General features: G+C 37.1%; 1 protein-coding gene across 2 annotated transcripts in view; it reads left to right on the top strand.

Annotated features, from left to right (window-relative positions):
• The window catches only part of LOC150088269 (phosphoserine aminotransferase), a 327,264-nt gene that overhangs the window by 129,467 nt on the left and 173,487 nt on the right, over window positions 1-24,310 (top strand). For both annotated transcript variants that reach the window (XR_016546786.1, XM_090370665.1), the window contains exon 4: window positions 15,760-15,962. Coding sequence is in view for 1 of the 2 variants with exons in the window: in XM_090370665.1 (XP_090226791.1) it covers window positions 15,760-15,962 (203 nt within the window). In the remaining variant the exon portion in view is untranslated. The remainder of the gene's footprint in view (window positions 1-15,759; window positions 15,963-24,310) is intronic.

The raw sequence follows: 24,310 nt of genomic DNA, 5'->3' as shown, positions 1-24,310 counted from the left end.
TTCAAAACATTCTGAATACGTGCTACCACCAGTCAACATCCATTTACTGTCCAACTTCAAACTCACAGAACCAACTTTTCATCTTTCTCGTTTATTCATTCAACTGCCGTTTTCTGGAACAACCTTCCTTCATACATATGTGCTGAAAATTACAGTCTGCAGAAGTTCAAGCCCAATGTCAACAAATATCTTCTTTCGTCTTCCGAACCTACAACCCAAGCACAGTACTAAGTACTATAATTTCTAATACCTCTTGTGTTTGGGGTCTACATAAAAAAAAAAAAAAAAGACTATCTGATTTGTCACTATTGTTTGTTGAACACAAAGTATTAGATGAAATTGATGTAGATAAAATAATATGAATGTTTGCTCCTGCAAAAACTAATAAAGCGCAATTTTTGTATTTTGTTAATTTTATTGTATTGTGTTTTTCTTGTCATTAGTAATACAATGTAATATTTATATTATGTTCATCTTCAAGTAATTTAATAAACAATTGAAGTATATGAATTTGTAGTAAAAATGTAATTTTCATGTTCTTCCTTGCACACAAATATGAAGTGAGTATACAAAATTTTTGTTGGAGAATTGGGGATTGAGCGCTGATTTTTTTTTTTTTTTTTTTTCTTTCTTCCTTCTCCCCACACAGGCTTCAATGTTACAAATCTGTCCTGGTCATTAAGAAACTTGAGAAAACACGAAGTTGTTAGAATGTCTGAATCCCAGGACATATCAGAATCCCTGGAAATGAATGTGCTGATCAAGCTGCTAGAAGTGTTTATAAATCCTGTTGATGAGACTCTTAGAATCCAATACACTAAACTCAGAATATCCCATGCACAAAAGATCATTTGGTAACAGATATGGCAGAATCAAGCCAGCAGTAACTTCTCCGCTTATTAATACTGGAAATCCTATACAGAAAGGGGAAGTAACACTGGCATCTCCATATATTCATCTGCTTACACAAGAAGACCCACCCGTGTCTTCAGGTTGACATATTCAACTGATGGTGAAGCATATTATTCTTGATTGTTCTTTTTATAAAAAGGCATATCAAATAGCATTTTCTTCCCTCGTGCATAAGCATGACAGCATGACTTTGCAGCATATGTTACAGGATATTTCTGTTTTTCTACTTTTAAAACTTATATGGCACTTCAGTCATATTTAGCATTAGCATTAGCAGAGGCATATGATGCAAGAAAGCAAGCTTATTCAGCATCAGCCAAAAAAAAAAAAAAAACACACCACTCCCATTTCACCCCTCCGTTCGTTCGAAATACCTGTCCAGTTGAGCTTTAAATTTGTTTAGGCTATCAACTTCAACAACAAGTGATGGAAGTCGGTTCCACCAACCAACCACCCGCTGGCCAAAGGCAAATTTCCGCACATCTATCCGACATCCGTCCTTCCTCAATTTGAATTTATGCCCTCTGAGGTGATTATTCTGAGAAAGATGAAGAATCCCATTGGCATTGAGCATGCTCAAACCATTCAAAGCCTTATACACCTCTATCAGATCACCTCGCCGGTGCCTAGTCTCCAGACTCTGTAATTTGCAAAACTTAAGCCTTTCTTCGTAAGAGCAACCCTTTGTTCCATTTACTAATCTTGTTGCCCTTCTCTGTACCCGTTCCAGCAGCTCTACATCCTTCTTGAAATGAGGCCTCCAGACCTGTATACAGTACTCAAGATGTGGCCTTACCATTGCCTTATACAAGGGAATAATCACCTCCTTATCCCTGCTAGAAAAATTCCTGTATATCATTGACAAGACACCATGCGCTACTCTTGCAGCTCGTCTGCACTGCTCAGAGAACTTCATATCTGCCTGCACAATTACCCCCAGGTCCTTTTCATTCTCCACCACTGTCAGTGTAGTACCGCAGAGTTGATACGTTGCTCTGGAGTTACTGTTTCCCATATGCAGCACTTTACATTTGTCGATGTTAAACCTCATTTGCCACCTCTCAGCCCATCTGTTCAACCTTTCCAGATCCTGTTGCAGCAGCATAGCGTCAGTATTGTCCTTAACGACCCTGCCAACCTTTGTATCATCTGCAAACTTGGACATTAAACTTGATATCCCATCATCAATATCATTCATAAACACCGAAAACAACAACGGACCCAACACTGAACCTTGAGGAACTCCACTAATAACATTAGTCCACGTTGAGCAGTGTCCATTGATTACCACTCTCTGTCTTCTGCCACTCAACCATCCCCTTATCCATAGCAGCAATTTGCCTCCAATGCCACACTGCTCCAATTTGTGCAGCAGTCTTCCATGTGCAACAGTATCAAAAGCCTTTCTAAGATCCAAATATATAATATCAAAGTTATTCCCTGCATCCAGTTCTTTTGTGACTACATCATAGTATCCAATCAAATTGGTCAGGCAAGACCTGCCCTTAACAAAACCATGCTGCGTCTGAGCTATAACTGAATTCTTGTCTAGATGATCCTGCAGTGCTTCTTTAACCAGTGCCTCCATTAATTTACCTGGAACAGAAGTTAAACTAACAGGTCTATAATTACTTGTGTCAGCCTTTGATCCTCCTTTGTGAATTGGGGTTACATTTGCACATCTCCAGTCTATGGGCACCTCCCCTGAGTCCAAAGAAGCTCTCATAATTATGGCTAGGGGTTTGCATACTTCCTTTGCTGCCTCCTTTAATATAACTGGATAGATCCCATCCACCCCAGGTGCCTTTTTTATGTTTATCCTCAACAATCTCTCCTCCACTTTCCTCTCAGTTATTACAAAATCATCCAGCTCACTGCCAATGTTTACTTTACCTACATCATTCTCCTTCCTGAATAACTCCTCATGCGTGAATGTAGATGCAAAATACTCGTTTAGATTGTTAGCCACCTGAGCAGGATCCTCAACTGTTGAACCATCAATATCCAGTGGACCAATCTGATTCATTCCTTTCCTTTTCGAGTTCAAGTATGTAAAAAACTCTTTTCTGTTTTTCTTTGCATCCTTTGCCAAGGATTTTTCATAGTCTGCCTTTGCCTGCCTAATCTCCTTTGTGACTTGGTTACAGACCAACTTATATCTATCATAGGCTTCCATGTCACCCATTAATTTGTATGTATCCCATGCATTTTTCTTCTCTGCCACATGTCTCATTAGTTCATCTGACAACCATTTAGGCCTAAACCTTGAACAATATTTCTTAGTTGGTATGTAAAGCCTGGTAGCCTCCAAGATTAGTTCCTTGAATGCTTCCCATTTTGAGTTTGCTGTTGGTAACATCATCAGTTGGTCCCACTGTATAGAATTTAAATACTGTCTCAGACCATCATAGTCGCCTTTACGAAAACAAAAACCCTTCCCTTTACCTCTGATGGTAGTTACCTCCTTGAGTAAATCCCACTTCAACACACTGTGATCACTGCCACCTAGTGGTTCATTTATCTGCAGGTTCTTAATGCATGAAGAATCACTACTGATAATCAGATCAAGAGTATTGCTCCCTCTTGTTGCCTCACGAACATGCTGATGTAGAAAACAATCATCCAATAAATCCACAAAAGCCTTGCTAGTGTGCGAGTGACCAACCCACAAATTCCAGTCAATATCTGGGAAATTAAAGTCCCCCATTATAAGACTCTCAGATTTACTGGCCCACTCTATTTCCCTGTACAATATCTTATTATACTCATCAGAGTCATTAGGCCTATAGCACACTCCTACTCTCAATTTTGATTTCCCTATGCTTATGTCGCACCAAACTGACTCGACACTGCCCTGTCCATCGATGTCGACTGGCTTCACTTCCTTGGACTTTATGTGTTTCTTAATTAATAGCATAACCCCTCCTCCCCTCCTGTCCTGTCTATCCTTTCTATACACATTGTATTCCCCAAATTCCAGTTCCGCATTACTTATATCTGTGTGACACCACGTCTCTGATATCCCAACAATATCTGCCTTTGATGTTTTGAGCAATACCTCAAATTCATCAAATTTATTTACCAAACTCCTAGCATTGGTGTACACGCAGGTATACATGCACCTGTTTCTATTCTTAGCTACCCTAACACAACCCATGTGTTTACTTGTACCGCAATGACTACCAGCAGTCTCTGAAATATCCTGCATCTTGTTTTTCAGACTTCTGCTCATTTCAATAGAAGCAGTGCAAGAATCACTTCCACCTCTGCCAGTGGCTACTGTTAATCTATTAGTCCTTGTATCCCCCCCAACTAGCAGTTTTCCGACCCACCTAACACTGCCTCGACAGCATCAGCAAAAATTCTTGCACCCTTTCTATTTAAGTGTATCCCATCCCTGTAGAAGCAATCTCTCCTGTTAACAAGTACAGTCCAGGCTGAAAAAAATTCTACCCCTTGAGCCTTGCACAATCCCTCCAGGGCCGAATTGATCGACAAGGCTCTCATCATATACTCCCTCCTATCGTGTCTGGGCAGAATTGCAGACACTTTCAAGTTCAACCCTAATTCACGGCTTTTTTTCAACAGTGACCTGTACTTGCTAAGTAATTCCGCCGGTCTCCTACTCTTAATATCATTAGTGCCAACGTGTACAACTATATCACCTTTTGTGCCCTTAAAAGATGATATCCGCTCTACAACGTCATCAACCTTTGCCCCTGGCAGACATACCCTGGTCCTATTCCACCTATCCTTTTTACAAAGTATGTTCCCCGTTTCCCTGACAATAGAGTCACCAACAACTACTAGTTCCTGTGGGACCAGCGCATTCTGCCTAGGGGGCTGCTTCTGTGTTGCCTGATGACCAAGTGCAAGCTCTGGCGTTGATGTGGGCAGCTGAGAGCTTGATGGGCCCCTCAATTTATTTCCTTCGAGGGCATCCACCCTGTCCTTCAAGCTCTCATAAAGGCCCATAACAACGCTGAGTTGTCGCCTGATTTCCTTGCACTCCTTACATCGTGCACACACAAAGACATCCCCCTTGGCAGTATCATGTCCCGTACCCGACTGCTCCGCAAACATCAAGCAAACAGTGCATTTTAATAGACTGTGATTCAGAGGGCAACTGCCCCCCTCAGTTCTCCCCTGAACCACAGCACTCCCATTAGCTTGAGCCTTTTGCTTTGCTGCTCTGGTCAGAGTCATGATTCCGATTTAATTCAATAAAATTCAAAACAAAAATTAAATCCTTAAGTTATATCCCAAAACAGTTATGTTATATATATATTTTTTTCGGTATCTAGTGTTTTCTACGAGTTCCCTTTATACAACTTCCGAATCACGTGTACCACTATAGTTATGTATTAATTATTTGTTACGATTAAGTCGTTATATATATATATATATATATATATATATATAGAGTTAAAAGTACAATTTAATTGACAATAAAGTTTATCAAGATTAATAGATTTACTGATTAATTGACAATATTATATTATGCACTATACGACACTAAGCTTATGCTATCGTGTAAAAATGGCGGGAATTCACGAACGGTATTTCTACGGACTCGTAAGTATTGATTAGCTTCCAAATCTCGCTATCTCAATTTAGAATCAACTAAGGATCCTGACTAGGTCTATAATCTACTTATAGATGATAATTTGATATAACAGTTGGTTAATAAATCGACTAAATTTGGTTAAAAAAAAATTTGGTTTGTGACACGTGGATTTGATACCGTTACCGATACTAAGTAATATCTACGAAATCTCTGTCTAAGTTAAACTTTAAACTAAGTATCGTAACTAGGAATATAAAGCTACTCTAGAAAATAAGTTAATATGACAATTTAAACTAATAAAGCAGAAAATAAATCAGGAAAAACTTCTCTGTTTGAAGAGCTTTAAGGAGCAATGTCCGCACAGGCTAACCTCGCACCCAGACTCCAATTTAGAAAACAAGGAAAGAAATTTAAACTATGAAAAACCATTTGAAAAGTTAAATAAGGCCACAGCTGATGCCTTATTGCACCAAAAACTAACAACAGTTCCTTTCCCCACATTCCAAACTCACAATCCTCTACAGCTCTTCATTTTTAATTTACCAATGAGATGATGTCCTCGTGGCATCAGGCAAAAACTTCCTGTAGCATCTAGGGATGCCTATATGCAGTCAGTGATGTACTTTTTTACCACCAGTTGCTAACTGATGCAGAGGAATTGCTTTCCATGTAGTGGAGAATGCTTGCCAATGTGCACTGAGGTTAAATTGTAATACAACTTAAATTTTTGTAATGAAGGCGTGATCCAACTGATAGATCAGGGTCTCATCAATATGCCTGTAGCATAACCATCATCAGCTTGCAGAGAAACTACTCATGAATAATCAAAACTGAAAATGTAAGATTGGTATACTGTACAAAGACAACTTGCAAATAATCAGAATATTAAATCTAAAAGAGCAAGGATATATTGTATTCTGTTTGGATATAAAAAGATAAAACTTTATTATTGAAGTCAATAATAAAATATGGAGTTTATTTTATTACTGAAGTGCAGAATGAAAAATTAATGAGAAGTGTAAAGTGAAAGATAAATCAGTTGTTAGTATTTGGATAGTGATCACATTTGTGATCAAAGAGTTACCTACCTTGGTAATAAAGAAACATAGCTTACTTTTTACTACTATATATCTCTCTGAATTCAATATAAGTGCTCCCCATTTTGAGGACCAATAAGTCTGTGAAAAAGCTGTTTATAGCTCCCATGAGATCATTATCGCTTGAAAATCTGTGCCTACAAGTATTTCTTTAGATTTCTGAGAAGAAAATCACTGAGAACCAGGACTGGACTGAATTGTGGGTGATTTAATATCTGGAATCAAAAATCTCTGAGGGTAACAATTGCTTTATGAGACTTCTGTACACGATCATTATAATAAAGAAGCAAGGTACCTTCTCCATTCCTTTATATCCCGCTTAAATTTTTGAGAAAAGAAGCATAGGCATCTCATTCCTTCCCAAAAATTGGTGGTATGACTTGCCCAGCAGAGGACTGAATCCTGAATTTTTTTGGGCAGCAGTAATCCAAGGTGTTTCCATTGCATGGATTTTTGTTTTATTTGTGAATTCCAGTGATGAATCCATATTTCATCAGCATTTACAGTTCTCAAAAGGCATACACTTAAATAGAAGGGATACAACGGTATTTGCTGATACTATGGAGGCAGTGTTAGGTGGGCTGGAAAACTGCATTTGGGGGAGTTCACAGATGAAAATATTACCAGTATCACTGCTATTAGAATGGGGAGCTGGGGGTTTCAGGGACTGGTGGGAGTCATCATGAAACAAATAAATACATGGGCTGTGTTAGGTTAACTAAGTAAGAACCAGTGCATGTATACTTGCATGTACACCAATGCTAGGAGTATAATAAATAAATTTGATGAATTTGAAGTGCTGGTCAAGATATCAAAGGAGGGTACTGTTGGGATATCAGAAACACTGTGTCACACAGACATAAGCAGTGCAGAATTGGAATTTGGGGAGTACAATGTGTACTGACAGGATAGGAAGGGAGGAGGGTTATGCTGTTAGCTAAGAAACACATAAAAGCTAAGGAAGTGCATCCAGTTGACATAGGTGGACAGTGCAATGTCGAGTCAGTTTGGTGTTGACCTAAGCACTAGAAAGCAAAAATGAGAGGAGGAGTGTGTTATAGGCCTAATGACTCTGAGTACAACAAACAATTGTACAGAGAAATAGCATGGGCCAGTAAATCAGAATATCTTTTAATGGGGACTAACTTCCCAGATATTGACTGAAACTTGTGGTTTGGTCACTTTCACGTTAGCAAGACTTTTTTGGAAGAATTTGCAGAAAAAGGAACCACTAGTTGGCAGTGATCACAATGTACTGATGTGGGATTTACTTAAAGATATAATACCATCAGGGATAAAGGGAAGGGTTTTAGCTTTCGTGTAGGTGACCACAGTGGTCTCAAAGTTTTTAAATTCTATATAGTGGAACCAATTGATATTACCGACAGCAAATTCTAAATGGGAAGCATTCAAGGAATTAATTGTGAAAGCTACTACACTTTTCATACCAATTAAGAAATATTGTTCTTGTTTTAGGCCTAAATGAATGTCAGATGAACTAACGAGACTTGTGGCGGAGAAGAAAAATGCATGAAATGCATATAAATTATCAGGCGACACATAAGCCTATGGTAGATACAAGCTAGTCTGTAATCAAGTTGCAAAGGAAGTTTGGTAAGCCAAGGCAGATTACGAGAAATACTAAGAAAAACAGCAAAAACTTATATAAACTCTAGAAGGAAGGAAGGAGATGAATCAGATTGGTCCACTTCATATCGATGGTTCAACTGTTGATGATCGTGCTTAGATAGCTGACAAACTGAATGAGAATTTTCATCTACATTCACACGAGCAATTCTGTAGGGAAGTGGAGGACAGAAGCTTATTAAACTCTAATAGGGAGCTTAATGGATTTTGTAATAATTGAGAGCAAAGTGGAGGAGAAATTGCACGTAAGAAAAGCACCTGGGGTGGATGGGATTCTATCCAGTTATATTAAAGGTGGCGGCAAAGAAAGTAAGCAGCAAAGCCATAATTATGAGAGCGTCCTTGGAAGTCCCCACGGACTGGAGATGTGCACATGTATCCCCAATTCACAAGGGGGATCAAAGGGTGACATGAGTAATTACAGATCAGTTAGTTTAACTTCTGTTCTGGGTAAAATAATGGAGTCACTGGTTAAAAGAGTATTTCAGGATCATCTAGACAAGACTGCAGCTATATTTCAGACAGCATAGGTTTGTTAAGGGGAAGTCTTGTCTGACCAATTTGATTGGATACTAACTATGATGTGGTTACAAAGGAACGGGATGCAAAAAATAATTTTGATATCATATACTTGGATTTTAGGAAAGCTTTTCATACTGTTGCACATGGAAGACAACTATACAAGTTGGAGCAGTGTGGCATTAAGGGAAATTGCTATTGATAAAGGGAATGGTTGAGTGGGAGAAGACAGAGTGGCAATCAATGCTCTTCATGGAATAATGTTATTAGTGAAGCCCACTGTTGTTTTGTATAGTTATCAATGGTATTGATGAAGGTATATCAGGCTTAATGTGCAAGTATGCAGATGATACAAACATTGGCAGGGTTGTTAATGGCAGTTGATCATATTGCTACTGCACTATGATCTAATCAAGTTTGGGCAGATGAGCTGAGAAGTGGCAACTGACATTCACACTTAACATTGACAAATGCAAAGTACTGCACATGGGTAGAAGTAACCGCAGAAAAACATACCATCTGTGTGGTACTACACCCAGGGTGATAGAAAATAAAAAAACCTTGGAGTAATTGTGCATCTTCTATGAAATTTTCTAAGCAGTGCATACAGGTGCCAGATCAGGTCATGGGGTATTGTCAATGGAATTTTGCTAGTAGGGAAAAGGTGATTATCCTTTTGTATAAGGCAATGGTTAGGCCACACCTTGAGTACTGTGTACAGGTCTGGAGGCCTCGTTTTAGGAAGAATGTAGAGTTGCTTGAGCGAGTATAGAGAAGGACAACAAGATTGGTGAGGGGAACAAATGGGGGTCCTCTTACCAATAAAGGCTTAAGTTCTGCAAATTGCAGTGCCTGGAGACTAGGCATATGCGAGGTGATCTGATTGAAATGTATAAGGCCTTGAATGGGTTGAGCAGGTTCAATTCTAATGGGATTCTTCCTTTTTCTCAGATTATGAACCTGAGATTATAAATTCAGATTGAGGAAAGACAGTTGTAGAATAGATGTGTGGTAATTTTCCTTTAGCCAGTGGGTAGTTGATTGCTGGAACAAATTGCCATCTGTCATCATGTGGAAGTTTACAGCTTAAATAAATTCAAGGAGGAACTGGACAAACGTTTACAGGGAATGGATGTGTGAAATGTTTTTTTTTTTTTTTTTGTTTTTTTCTTTGGCCGATGCTATATAAGCTTGCTTTCTTGCATCACATGCCTCTACTATTACTGTTTCTGAAGAGGTGCCAGCATTCTTTGAACCTAGCATGTTCAGTATAAGCACTTTAAGTCAACCTTTCACAGAGCATGTTCAGTATAAGCACTGTAATACATTTATTCTGCATGACCATGTCTTCAATGTTTTGGCACTTTTAACGAGTTGCTTCACTTCTTTTGTGCCATGCAGGAGTCAATCTTTTATGGATTCTCAAACCCCATTGAAACTGCTTTGACCAAAATTTTATTTAGTATTCAGAGTAGGAATTGGTTTTTTAGTTCACTGTCTTCTGTCAAAAATTTGATTGTTTAGTGCACCACTTTTGTGACATCCACATTTTCCTTTTGGTTGGCTGCTTTGAATTCTATTTTTTTTCCCCCACAGTTCACTGTATTGAGCTGTACCTGCATAAATAAATGTCTGTGAAGGCACAGACTTTTTTACATTAAAAAAATGAATTTTTTTTATGTCATGCATATTTGTAGTCAAGGTATTTGTGTACAGGAGAAAAAAAGCAATGTAGATAATTTATTGAGTAATATCCTTTGAAGGATATTTTTATAAACATGTATAGTAATTAGTTGAGAATTGTATGGAAAAACAACTACAAAAAATCACCTTTTTATTATTTATGGCTAGAATGTAGTTAATCTAAGGTGGGCCTTGTCTCAGCTTATATAACATCACTTTTAAAGGTGAGACATTTAATTTGATCCACTGTGGTATTGGCTTGTTCTCTTTGAGATAAATTTGATTGGTGGAGTTATATGATTGATTATGGTTTCTGACATATTTAAAGCAGAAATGTATCAAAATAGTCCTTAATTTATATATATGCATGCAGTTTTTGTAAAAAAAAAAAAAAAAACATATATAGAATATACACATCAGTATATTTACACTATATATTGTTGTCATAGTCACAGTTAACTCAGTGCAAATTCAGAACACTAGTGATTAGTGAACATGATGATAAAAAAAAAAAAAAAATTATTATTTAAGAAAACTTTATAAATTAATTTATTCTGAATATAGTATTAATTTACTATATTCAGTATCATATAAGACAAAAATGGCCTTCCTGCAACATTTCCAGATATGCAAGGGAAAGGTCATTTTAATCCCCACTGACATTTTACTGCTTTCATGCTCAATAACTAACTATCCACCAGCTATAACTTATTATACCTGTCAGAAAACTCAGCATTATGATGGGCATCAATGAGAGTTTGAAGAGTAGGGTAGATATCCTATAAGAAATTAAAATAGGGCCCATTAAGCTCTCAGCTACCCAACTTAATGCCAGAGCTCATTCTTGTGCATCAGACAACACAGCATCAATCTTCATGGCAAAATGCGCTGGTCCCACAGGGTCTAATTATTTTCGGTAACTCTATCAGGGAAATGGAAAATATATTTGTTAATTATAAATGCACATTAATATAAAGTGAAAGCAAAGTTTTGCATATTGCTACCTGAACGTGATATGACATTAGAGGTATGTAATTTTTTTGTATTGCTACCATGGTATGTAAAATATCATTTCGTAACTAAATGACTGTTCTTTCTTCATATTTTTCATTTATTTATTTTATTTATTTATTTATTTTTTTTTTACTTTTTCTTTCATAAAGGCTGACTGGGAAGATATTTAGAGAATTTTTCTCCAATGATGGACCAAGAAAAGTTCACTAACCCGGAGGATATTAGCATTTGTAGATGCATATGATGCAAGAAAGCAAGATTAGACAGCATCAGCCAAAAAAAAAAAAAAAAAGATTCAATTTCACCCATCCATTCACTCCAAATGTTTTTGGAGTGAATGGATGGATGAAAGTGTCTGGAGACACTGCAATTTGCAGAACTTGAGACTTTCTTCATAAGAGCAAACCTTTGTTCCATTCACTAATCCTGTTGCCCTTCTCTATACTCGTTCCAGCATGCTACACCCTTCCTAAAATGATGCCTCCAGACCTGTATTCAAGATGTGCTGACCATTGCATTATAATCTCCTCCTTATCCCTGCTAGAAAAATTCCTGTATATCATTGAAAAGACACCATGAGATACTTTTGCAGTGCACTGCTCAGAAAATTTCATATCTGACTGCACAATTACCCCAGGTCTTTTTCGTTCTCTACCACCCTGAGTGTAGTACCACACAGTTGATACTTTACTCTGGGGTTACTGCTATCCATATGCACTACTTTGCATTTGCCAATGTTAAACTTCAGTTGCCACATCTGAGCCCAAATGCTCAACTTTTCTAGATCCTGCTGCAGTAGTTTACTGTCATTAGTGTCCTTAACCTGTCAACCTTTGTATCATTTGCAAACTTCGATATTAAACCTTCATACCTTCATCAATATCATTAATAAATACAGAAAACAATGTACCCAACACTGAACGCTGGGAATTCCACTAATAACATTAGTCCTCGAAGAACAGTGTCCATTGATTACCACTCTGTCTTCTCCCATTCAACCATCCCTTTATCCATAGCAGCAATTTGCCCTTAAAAGCATACTGCTCCAATTTGTACAGTAGTCTTCCATGTGCAACAGTATCAAATGCTTTCCTAAAATCCGAGTATATAATATCAAAATTATTTTTTGCATCCAATTATTTTGTGACCACATCATAGTATCCAATCAAATTGGTCAGACAAGACTTTCCCTTAACAAACCCATACTGTGTATGAACTATAACTGCAGTCTTGTCTAGATGATTCTGCAATGCTTCTTTAACCAGTGCCTCCATTAATTTCCCCAGAACAGGTCTGTAATTACATGTAATTACTTGCGTCACCCATTAGCATTAATATATGCATTAATATTAGCAGCAAAAAAAAAGCAGTTTCCATTTCCCCTATCCATTCACATCAAATGTTTGTCTTCTTCTGCCTTGAACTTATTTAAGTTTTTGACCTCTACTACAATAGATAGAAGTTTGTTCCAGCTATCAACCGCTCTTTGGATGATGGCAAAAGGCCTTTGATCCCCTTTTGTGAATTGGTGTCACATTTGCACATCTCTCCACCCCTGAGTCCAAGGAAGTGCTCACAATTACAGCTAAGGGTTTGCTTACTTCCTTTGCAACCCCCTTTAATATAAGGATAGCTTATATAAGGATAGCTCCCATCCAATCCAGGTGCCTTGTGTTTAACTTCAACAATTTCTCCTCCACTTTGCTCTCAGTTATTACAAAATTATTTAGCTCCCTGCCAGAGTTTGATAAACTTCCGGCATTCTCCTCGTGTGTGAATATAGATGCAAAATACTCATTCATTTTGTTAGCTTCCTGAGCAGGATCATCAACAGTGAATCCAGCAATATCAAGTGGACCAATCTGATTCATCTTCTTCCATCTAGAGTTTACATAAGTAAAGAACTCTTTGCTGTTTTTTGTTGCATCTTTTGCCAAAGATTTCTTGTAAATCTGTTTTTGCCTGCCTAACCTTCTTTGTAACTTGATTACAGACTAGCTTATATCTGCCCTAGGCTTCTTTGTAACCTGATAATTTATATGCATCTCATGCATTTTTCGTCTCTATTCTTCAATTTCTTCTCTGTATTCTTTGGATTCTAGCTAAATTTGAGTCAATGATTTTGAGGATGAAGACATAAAAGTGGCTTCATCACTATCATCAAATGATCCAGATAATATCTGGCTACTTAATGAAGATGTTGAGCAAACAAAAGAATGTGAATCTCCAACAAAGAAAAGAAAAAAAGTGAATGTAAGTTCAGCCTCTAACAGGCCTTCACCTACCTCTGTTTCCCTTTGACTTTCTCATCATCACCTGCAATGTATTCTACTAACTTGGTGCTAAAGTTGAATGAAGAACATTTAGTGGGGAAAAACATTTGTTTGGGATATAAAATTGAAATCCAGGAATACTAAAATTTCCAAGAACATTAGAAAATTATTTATATTCAACCTGGACGAATTGCTATTGCAAGATCAGCACAAGAGCCAATCAAAGAAAAAAAGTAATATAGTATATTTTAATCATTTAAGTTTTAATTGAATTTAATTTTGTTATTAACAAGTAAAGATTCTTTACATTGCTGACCAGTTTTAAGATTTTCTCCTCATAATACCAGTAAAGCACTGCAAAATAATCCTACCAGTCTAGGGTTAAAGAGAAAAGTAGGAGTGGCTTTGAAGATTTAAAAAGAGAATTGATGTCCACTGATAGTTTCAAGGCAAGCTCTGGATGGATTTAGCATTTTAAGACCTAAACTACACAACTTGAAATTAACTGGGGAGGGAACTGTGCTGATTTTGAGCCAGTTAATTTCAAGTGTATCGTGAAATTTTTCAAACTAATGTAGAAGGATATATTTACCAAGTCAAGTTTTTAATAGATAAGACTTCTGTTTATTAGAAAAGATCCAGGACTTTTTTTCTCACATGGAAAAATCCATCCACATTTGGGCTTGAGGTAGCAAAAGATAGATTAACTTTTCTTTTAGTAGCAAATACTGATGGGTATTTTAAGTTGAAGGTCACTAGTATATCACAGGGAGAATCTAAGGGTACTTTAAAGGATATAAAAAAGCCTGTTTTCTTGTTCTGTGAATCAAATCAGAAGGGGTGTGTAAGTGAGAAGATTTTCAAAGAATGATTTACTTCATGCAAATTATCTCATTGCAAATATACATATTAATCGATCAGACTGTTTCCATGAGATCTTGACCAAAAAAGCAAATTCAAAAAGGTTCTGGATTATAGCTTCTCTGTCAGTATTAGCTATGGTGGAACTGAGAGGGGTGGGCCACCAATGCTCTGAATCCACAGGTATAAAGAACTAATGAATGTGATTGTACTTCTAGCCATGCAAAGATTCAAAATTAAACAAATCTCTTATAATGGGAGCAAGATCCTGGGCAGTGTAGCATCCATATCTAGAAGTTGTTGGGTATAAATAACAGCTTGTAACAATATTTAATATACTCTATAAATAAAAACTTGGAATAGGGATATAGAACACTTTTTTTTTTTTTGGTATGAGCAGTATAATCAGCTTTATCCCTGCTGTCATAATTTCATTATGATCATGGCGCAAGGGCCGCTTTGTTTTTACATTGGATCCCAATATTAGTTTCAGTAGGAAGACCTGTATATATACTGGGACATTTTTTTTTTTTTTTTTTTTTTCCAGTTTGGTTTTAGCACATGATGAATTATGTGCTAGGCTTTTACGAAGTGTTCTCATTTTTGAGTTCATAAGAAGCACTGTGCTTTTAAAGCTACTCTTTTATGACTATTTTATTGATTTTTTTTTTTTTTATCTTTTATATGATTCTAATCAGTTTAATTTTTTTATTTATTTACTAAATAAAAATACAAAATTACTTTTCTTGTTTTTAGTTCATATTGCATGAATTTTTATGTGATATGTTTTTGATATCCAAAACCTTTTTGTCGTTTTAACAAAATGCAGTTAGTCAAATGAAATGTTAACAAAATGCAATTAATAAAACAGGAATCACAAAACATTCTTAATACTACAATAACATAATTTCCTAAAACTAAAATCACCAATCAAAAAGTTAGCGGTTGCAGGAGTAACAATACTTCGGGTATCTTTAATTGCTTGTTGCTTTTGTGGGTGAAGCTAATTTTAGTAAATCAGATGTGCTGGAAAATTACTTAATTTCAGCAAAGAAGCCAAATTAATTTGAGAGCAGAATGTTTCATTATATGTAGGATACCATAATAGCCTGTACATCACTGGCTTACAAGGTAAGAATAGACGAAAATAAAAATTAGATAATATATTTTAATTGTTTCATTATAGAAAAATCCCATCCAACTATAAAGTGCTATTTTTACAAGGAGGAGGCACAGGCCAGTTTGCTGCAGTTCCCCTCAATCTTTGTCCAGATAAAGATGGAGTTGCGGATTATATTATTACTGGCAGCTGGTCTTCAAAAGCTGCAAAGGAAGCAGAAAAGTATTGTACTGTAAACAGAGTTCTTCCTAAGACAGATAAGTACACAGGTTAGATATTCTTGAATTATTTTTATTAATTTCTCCAGATTCTTTTTCTTTTTTTTTTTTTTAATTGATGACAAAGACGATGCAACTGCACTGGTGATTGCAGCTGCATTTGAATCCATTAAATGCAGCAATCCATTATCTACAATCGTCAAGGCCCAGAATGGACCAGAGCACACCTAAATGCCATTCAAGCTAGTCATACACACACACACAACCATAAGTAATGTCACAAAATAGTTCATTATTAAAAATATGATAGTTTATTGATGAGCATTCAATTTCATAGCATTTTCTGGAAATGCTTAGGAAAATGTAAGAAAATTGCAGAAAATCAGCCAGTTATTCACAAGAATATTTGTCTCAAGTTCTATGCTATTTGCCGGAGGAGCATATCTACTGACTGCACAAGATAAAAATTTCACCCGAACACCATAAGTTTTTACTGTGCTCCAACAATTGAAACTTATAAGGGTGGCCATGACAATTCCATGGGCCGATGACAATTAAGGCTTTCAAAATGAATATCCTTATCCATTATTGAAAAGAATGTATTGTTTGAGATGCTTTGGTGAAACACTTGTATGTAACATTTTACTTTTGCAGTGTAGAAAAGCATTTTTTTTTTTTTTTTTATGATGATAATATGACCAACTGAAATCCACAAAGTTCCAAGATCCAGTAAGCATCAGATTCTGAGGTTGTTTGAGAGGTTCGACTGGATGCAATATCTGTTATAAAATATGCATAGCAAGTTCAAATATTAATTTTGGATCTTTGTCATTTTTGTCCATCCATGTTATGTAGGAGGCAGGGTTGCCATAGTTTGGCTTGGGACTGCCCCTCCACACACAGGAAATGAAATATATAAACACAAGTCTTCACAGGTAGCATGATGGTTATAATCACCATCCTCCCCACACTATGCCAGATAGAAAAAAAAAAAAAAACAACCAGGTATCAATCTGTCAGTGAAATGAGAAACTTTTATAGATTTTTTTCCCCCACTCCATGGCCGAGTTAGTTGGTCTTGGGTGAGGATATCAAGGTTAATCCACCAGAGAATGTGTATTCTCTGGTGGATTAGCCTGCTGAGGTAATTTTTGGGTTGCCCTAAATGATTGTTTTTTTTTTATATTAAGCATAATCTCCACATGTATTTCTGTTCCCTTAATCTGGTGGTTGTCGACTCTCAATACCAATAGCAAGGGCTTTGCATTAATAATACTGGGATTTCTCTGGAAATCTGTGGCTATTGGCACTGTTGGGACCTGCCTGGCTTCCCTTGGATAGTGGTAATTCACAATGTTGCTCGTTATATGGACGAGCAACACACAGAGTTCTTCCTACAGACATTGCAGTTTACTGCAGTTTTACGTTATTGGCAGTTCGTGGTTCTGCATATTACCCACACTGACTGAACATGACATTATCCTGAAGGCAGTTAGTTCATGTTCCTGCCTGTAAGTCTGAGACCTGACCTGTGAACAAACATGCCAGCAATTTATGGTAAGAAAATCTTGCAAACAGTGATACAACATAGGTAACTATGTGGTTCTCCTTGTATTAGCATCAGAATTACTGTGATAGCAATTCATCTAATAATAATTCTTCTCTGAAGGAAGTTTACAGTACTTCCTAATCCAAGAGGATTAATTAAGTTACAAACTAATAAGTTAGTAAACCAAAGCCATTTCATGATTTAAAATGATTAACCAAGTTGAGACTAAATAAGTTAATATACTTATGGCAGATTATGGTGCTGCCTTGGTGCCTAGAATAAGCAGTGGTCCATATTTCCACCTACCAAGATCTGTATCATTGACTTGCTGACCTTTACTTGGAGGCAGTGAGATGGGAAAATATATCAGGATGTAATCAAGCTGAACATTAGAATAATTCAGCTGTAAACTCTACAGACTCCTGGGCTAAATGGCCTGTCACTCATCATAACATTACCTAGCATTACACAATAGGACAAAGGGGCAGGTACACCACTAGACTGATTAGTCTTTAATCAGTAGGATACTGACACATGTAACACAGAAGAGTTGCCATAGGTTGGCTGTGACTGCCCACAAATAAAACACACACACACATTAAACATGATATTAAACATGCCACAGAATTTTTTTATAAATAGTGTTTATTGAGTATATCACAAATCAGTGCAGTATACTCTAATAATTGGGAAGTTGTTTAATTTTTTAGCAATACAAAAGTTGCAGAACCAAAAAAAAAAAGTGTAGGAATTTGGTGCTGCCTGGTTACTTTCTGGTTACACGGTTAGAACTATATTTATTAAATTTAGCATGACTCCAGATTCCTGGGAATTATGATACAACTGATATAATTATGATAAGATTCCCATACGTCCCATGGGAATATAATAGTACCACTATTTCTTTTGTAAGATACAAAAAGGATTGAAATAATGAAGCAGTGATTTGATGGACTAGATTGGATGCCTGAGAGGGAGGGAAAAAAAATAATAAAAAAAAAAAGACCGAGGAAACATAATTCGGTAACAGTGATTGGTGGAATAGGGCCAGGGTGTCTGTCAAGCACAGAATTTGATGATGTAGAAATATTAGTATTGGCAAAATGATTCAAATAGGCAAATTTATACAGCATCAATTACAAAAAAAAAATTACTAATTTCGATTTTTCTGATTTAGAAGGAATTGGTAAATGAATTTAAATTTAATTTAATGAATTTACTTTAAATAAATTTAAAGTACTCACTTCCATCATAATAGGTAAAAGCTTATCCTGACAATTAGTTACTTTCGGCCTGAAAGGACAATTTCTATACACACATTTGGAATCCATCCTTTTTTTTTAAATTTAACTTTGTGTGTGTGTGCAAGCGTGTGTCAATCAACTGAGAAAGAGTATGCATTCTATCAAAATTTAGTTTACTCAATCCCTTTAACACATTTAGATCCCAATGCAGATGCCAAATTTCCATACAGTGTCATTTATAGACCCTCAGTCTATCTGGGGGGCTTTGTAAATTACAGAACTCCAGTCACATTTTACAATAGATCTACTCTCTTCCTTTTTTGTAAAATGAGGTTACACCTTGAATTCTGCATACAGAATTCAAGGTGTGGGCTAACCATTATATTATACAATGGAATAATTACCTTTTGCTACCATTGTGTTAATTTAAATATATTTCTTGACTAAATGTCAAAGAGTATGAAAAGGCTGTTTAAGCATGGGTAATGCTTAATCATTTCTTCATCTCCATCATTTCTACTACCCAGGTAGTATGCATGCACCATTTTATTATATCTCATTGTGAATACCTTCACAATGAGTTCCCTAGGTATTGCACTGCTTTGAATAATGACACTTCTCTGGTAGAGAAGACTATTGTTACTTATTCTCATATGGGCACCGCCATCTAGATCGGTGTTTCCCAACGTGGGTCCCACGCCCCACATGGGGGAAATTTGATTGTTCAGGGAGGCAATTCAAAAATTGCTCGTCTAGAGTTTAAAACAACCGCCTACTATGACTTAACTTGTACAAAAGAAGAATTGTTGGTAAAGTCTCTGTTTATTGCTCATACTGCAACTGTCAATCGTACTCTTGAGGCTAGTTATGAAATTTCTTTACTCATTGCTAAATCTGGGAAAAATCATACTATAGGAGAGAATTTAATCAAACCATCAATATCAGCATTTCTTAAAACAGTTCTGGAAAAAGATGACAAAGACGTGAAAGCTATGCCACTCAATAACAATACTGTTAGCGGAAGAATAGATGAAATGAGTGAAGATATTGAAATACAACTTGTTGGAAAGCTGAAAACAAGAAAATTCTCAGTGCAAATGGATGACTCAACTTTGAGAGACAGTGAAGCCGTACTGATAACTTATGTAAGATATATTGATGAAGGTAATTTTTCTGAAGAAATGTTATTCTGTAAATCATTAGAGAGCACCACTACCTCCAAAGATATATATAATAAGCTAAAAAATTACTTAGATGACAATAATATACCAATGAAAAATATAACATCTTGCGCTGCAGATGGTGCTCCTAATATGACGGGCAAGAAAAATGGCTGCTTAAAATTGATGAAAGATGAGAATCCAGAAACGCTTCTTGTGCATTGTGTTATTCATAGGGAAAACTTGTGCCTCTTCAAGCTTTTTTGTGAAGAACAAAATGAAGACCATGTGAGACTTTTACTTCACCCTGAAGTAAGGTGGCTCTCGAAAGGGAACTGCTTGAAAAGATTTATGGAACTATTTGATACTATTAGTGACTTTAAGTGACAAACCTAAAATAAAGCATCTGTTAACGGTCGATAGTAAAGCATTTGTGAGTTATTTAGCCGATATCTTTGAAAAACTAAATATATTTAGTATAAAAATATAAAATATAAAAAACTAAATTTAGTCTTATAATGGGAGATTTTAATTTCCCAGATATTGACTGGAATTTGGGGGCTGGTCACTCACACACTAGCAGGGCTTTTGTGGATTTATTGGATGATTGTTTTCTACATCAGCATGTTCGGGAGGCAACTAGAGGGAGTAATACTCTTGATTTGATTATCAGCAGTGATTCTTCATGCATTAAGAATCTGCAGATAAATGAACCACTAGGTGGCAGTGATCACAGTGTGCTGAAGTGGGATTTACTCAAAGAGGTAACTACCATTAGGGGTAAAGGGAAGGGTTATTGCTTCCGTAAAGGCGACTACGATGGACTGAGACAGTATTTAAATTCTATACAGTGGGACCAACTGATGATGTTACCAACAGCAAATTCAAAATGGGAAGCATTCAAAGAACTTATCTTGGAAGCTACTAGGCTTTACATACCTAGCAAATTCAAAATGGGAAGCATTCAAAGAACTTATCTTGGAAGCTACTAGGCTTTACATACCAACTAAGAAATATTGTTCAAGGTTCAGGCCAAAATGGATGTCAGATGAACTAATGAGGCATATGGCAGAGAAGAAAAATGCACGGGATACTTACAAATTAACACATGACACAGAAGCCTATGATAGATACAACTTGATATGCAACCAAGTTACAAAGGAGGTTAGGCAGGCGAAGTCAGATTACGAGAAATCCTTGGCAAGGGATGCAAAGAAAAACAGCAAAGAGTTTTTTACTTATGTAAACTCTAGAAGGAAGGGGATGAATCAGATTGGTCCACTTGATATTGATGGGTCAACTGTTGATGACCCTGCTCAGGTAGCTAACAAACTAAATGAATATTTTGCATCGACATTCACACATGAGGAGTTATTCAGCGAGGGGAATGCCAGAGGTGTATTCAACTCTAGCAGTAAGCTACAGAATCTTGAAATAACTGAGAGTAAAGTGGAGGAGAAACTGTTGAAGATAAACACAAGAAAGGCACCTGGACTGGATGGGATCTATCCAGTTATATTAAAGGAGGCAGCAAAGGAAGTAAGCAAACCCTTAGCTATAATTATGAGAGCTTCCTTGGACTCAGGGGAGGTACCCATAGACTGGAAATGTGCAAATGTGACCCCAATTCACAAAGGAGGATCAAAGACTGACACAAGTAATTATAGACCTGTGAGCTTAACTTCTGTTCCAGGAAAATTGCAGGATCATTTAGACAAGACTTCAGTTATAGCTCAGACACAGCATGGTTTTGTTAAGGGGAAGTCTTGCCTGACCAATTTGATTGGATATTATGATGCAGTCACAAAAGAACTGGATGCAGGGAATAGCTTTGATATTATATACTTGGATCTTAGAAAGGCTTTTGATACTGTTGCACATGGAAGACTGCTACACAAATTGGAGCAGTGTGACATTGGAGGCAAATTGCTGCTATGGATAAAGGGGTGGTTGAGGGGGAGAAGACAGAGAGTGGTAATCAATGGACACTGCTCATCGTGGACTAATGTTATTAGTGGAGTCCCTCAGGGCTCAGTGTTGGGTCCATTATTGTTTTTTGTATTTATAAATGATATTGATGATGGTATATCGAGCTTAATGTCCAAGTTTGCAGACGATACAAAGGTTGGCAGGGTTGTCAAGGACACTACTGACACTATGCTGCTGCAACAGGATCTGGAAAGGTTGCGCAGATGGGCTGAGAGGTGGCAGATGAAGTTTAACATTGACAAATGTAAAGTACTACACATGGGAAACAGCAACCCCAGAGCAACGTATCAACTCTGTGGTACTACACTGACAGTGGTAGAGATTGAAAGGGACTTGGGGGTGGTTGTGCAGGCAGATATGAAGTTCTCTGAGCAGTGCAGACGGGCTGCAAGAGTAGCTCATGGAGTATTGTCAATGATATACAGGAATTTTTCCAGCAGGGATAAGGAGGTGATTATTCCCTTGTATAAGGCAATGGTCAGGCCACACCTAGAGTACTGTATACAGGTCTGGAGGCCTCATTTCAAGAAGGATGTAGAGCTGCTGGAACGAGTACAGAGAAGGGCAACAAGATTAGTGAATGGAACAAAGGGGTGCTCTTACGAAGAAAGGCTTAAGTTTTGCAAATTACAGTGTCTGGAGACTAGGCACCAGCGAGGTGATCTGATAGAGGTGTATAAAGCCTTGAATGGTTTGAGCATGCTCAATGCTGATGGGATTCTTCCTCTAGCTCAGAATAATCACCTGAGAGGGCATAAATTCAAATTGAGGAAAGACGGATGTAGGATAGACGTGCGGAAATTTGCCTTTAGCCAGCGGGTGGTTGGTTGGTGGAACAGACTTCCATCCCTTGTAGCGGAGGTTGATAGCCTAAATAAGTTTAAGGCTCAACTGGACAGGTATTTTGAACGAACAGAGGGGTGAAGTGGAAGTGGGGGTTTTTTTTTTTTTTTTTGGCTGATGCTGCATAAGCTTGCTTTCTTGCATCAAATGCCTCTGCTAATGCTAATATTAAATAAACAACTTCAAGGAACAAATAAAACTCTCGTCGATGCAAAAGCGAAGACATTTGGTTTCATTACATTTATTATATTTTTTAAAAAATATAATTTTAAAAAAAGTTTGAACAGTTTCGTTGTCTGCAAAAATGTGAAGCGACTGATACCGCTGTATTTGTTATTGTTGATCATCTGAAAATTCTGTCCGATGATTCAAAAGAAACGTTTTTTTGATTTAAAACAAATTGATTTTTCAACCTGGATGATGCAACCAATGTTAGTGGATTTGTCTGATGTATCAATGCAGTACCAAGAAGAATTCTCAGAAATGCAAAATGATGAGTCAGTTAAAACTTTATTCAATATAAAAGAAGCGATGGCATGGCTTTGTGATGAAACAGAAATTAAATACCCAAATTCAACCAACGTTGCAAGAGAGCTATTGTTACCATTTTCCATCTTCATATTTAGCAGAATGTGGATTTAGTGCCATAAATGATTTGTTACTAAAGAAAAGAAATCGACTGGATATCACAATGTCTATTATATGTTTTGAAAATTTACTTACTATTTTTTTCTTAATAATTTCCTAATGATTTCTTCCTAAAACCTAAGTCTCGTGTCCTGAACAAGTTGTAATTAGGCTTCATTTAGGGAATAATTCAATTTTTGAATATAAAAAATATATATATCGGTGTTTCCCAACGTTACATAGGGGGCAACAGAATTTTAGAAAGACTTAGGTGGGGCATGGTAAAAAAAAAGGTTGGGAAACACCGATCTAGATGGCACTATTTTGAAGCTGGTTGTCATCTTCATCGGTGGGGTGGCGGCCACCCTGTTGAAATAGTGACAACCCAGTTATGAAGTAAAATTGGTCCTTGAGGTTGTCACAGACATTCTCTCAGATATGCCAGACAAGCTGTCCTTGCTACCTGGGGGTCTAAAACGCTGATGGAACTAATATTCGGGACACTCAAGCCAAGTGGACCCAGTTTCGGCAAAATCCGGATGGTCTGTGGCAGCCAAATCCTCTGCTTGCACCTTCACGATGGTGGGACTGTTAGTAATCCTGGGTATAACCTCCGTGCACAAACACATGGTGGGTGACCACCCAGGTGTGAACCAACGTAAGCAGTGGTCGAGTAATGATTCACACCACATGGAGGAATGCCACCCCCTCTATGTTACCAGGCAGTACTAGGTGGTAGATGACTCTCATCAACCGGTGGAATACCACCACTTTGCTTATTGGAGGCTTGAAGTGGTGGAATCCATGTTTAGTCTCCAGAGCTAAGTTCCATTCAACCCTTCTCCATCTCTTCCATCATGCAGTATGATTGATGACTTTTGAGGTTATGATGAACATTGTGGCGAGATCCAATCTTCCTTACATTTCGAGGGGTACATCTCTAAAATGGTGTTCGCAGGCCGGCCGCTAGTTAGTACACTGGACCGA

Source organism: Mastigoproctus giganteus, chromosome 3, assembly GCF_048544385.1.
Source record: "Mastigoproctus giganteus isolate SK-2022 chromosome 3, ASM4854438v1, whole genome shotgun sequence".
In the NCBI taxonomy this organism is placed as follows: Eukaryota; Metazoa; Arthropoda; class Arachnida; order Uropygi; family Thelyphonidae; genus Mastigoproctus; species Mastigoproctus giganteus.
Note: the sequence above shows the minus strand (reverse complement) of the source record. Positions and strands in the feature narration are given on the sequence as shown.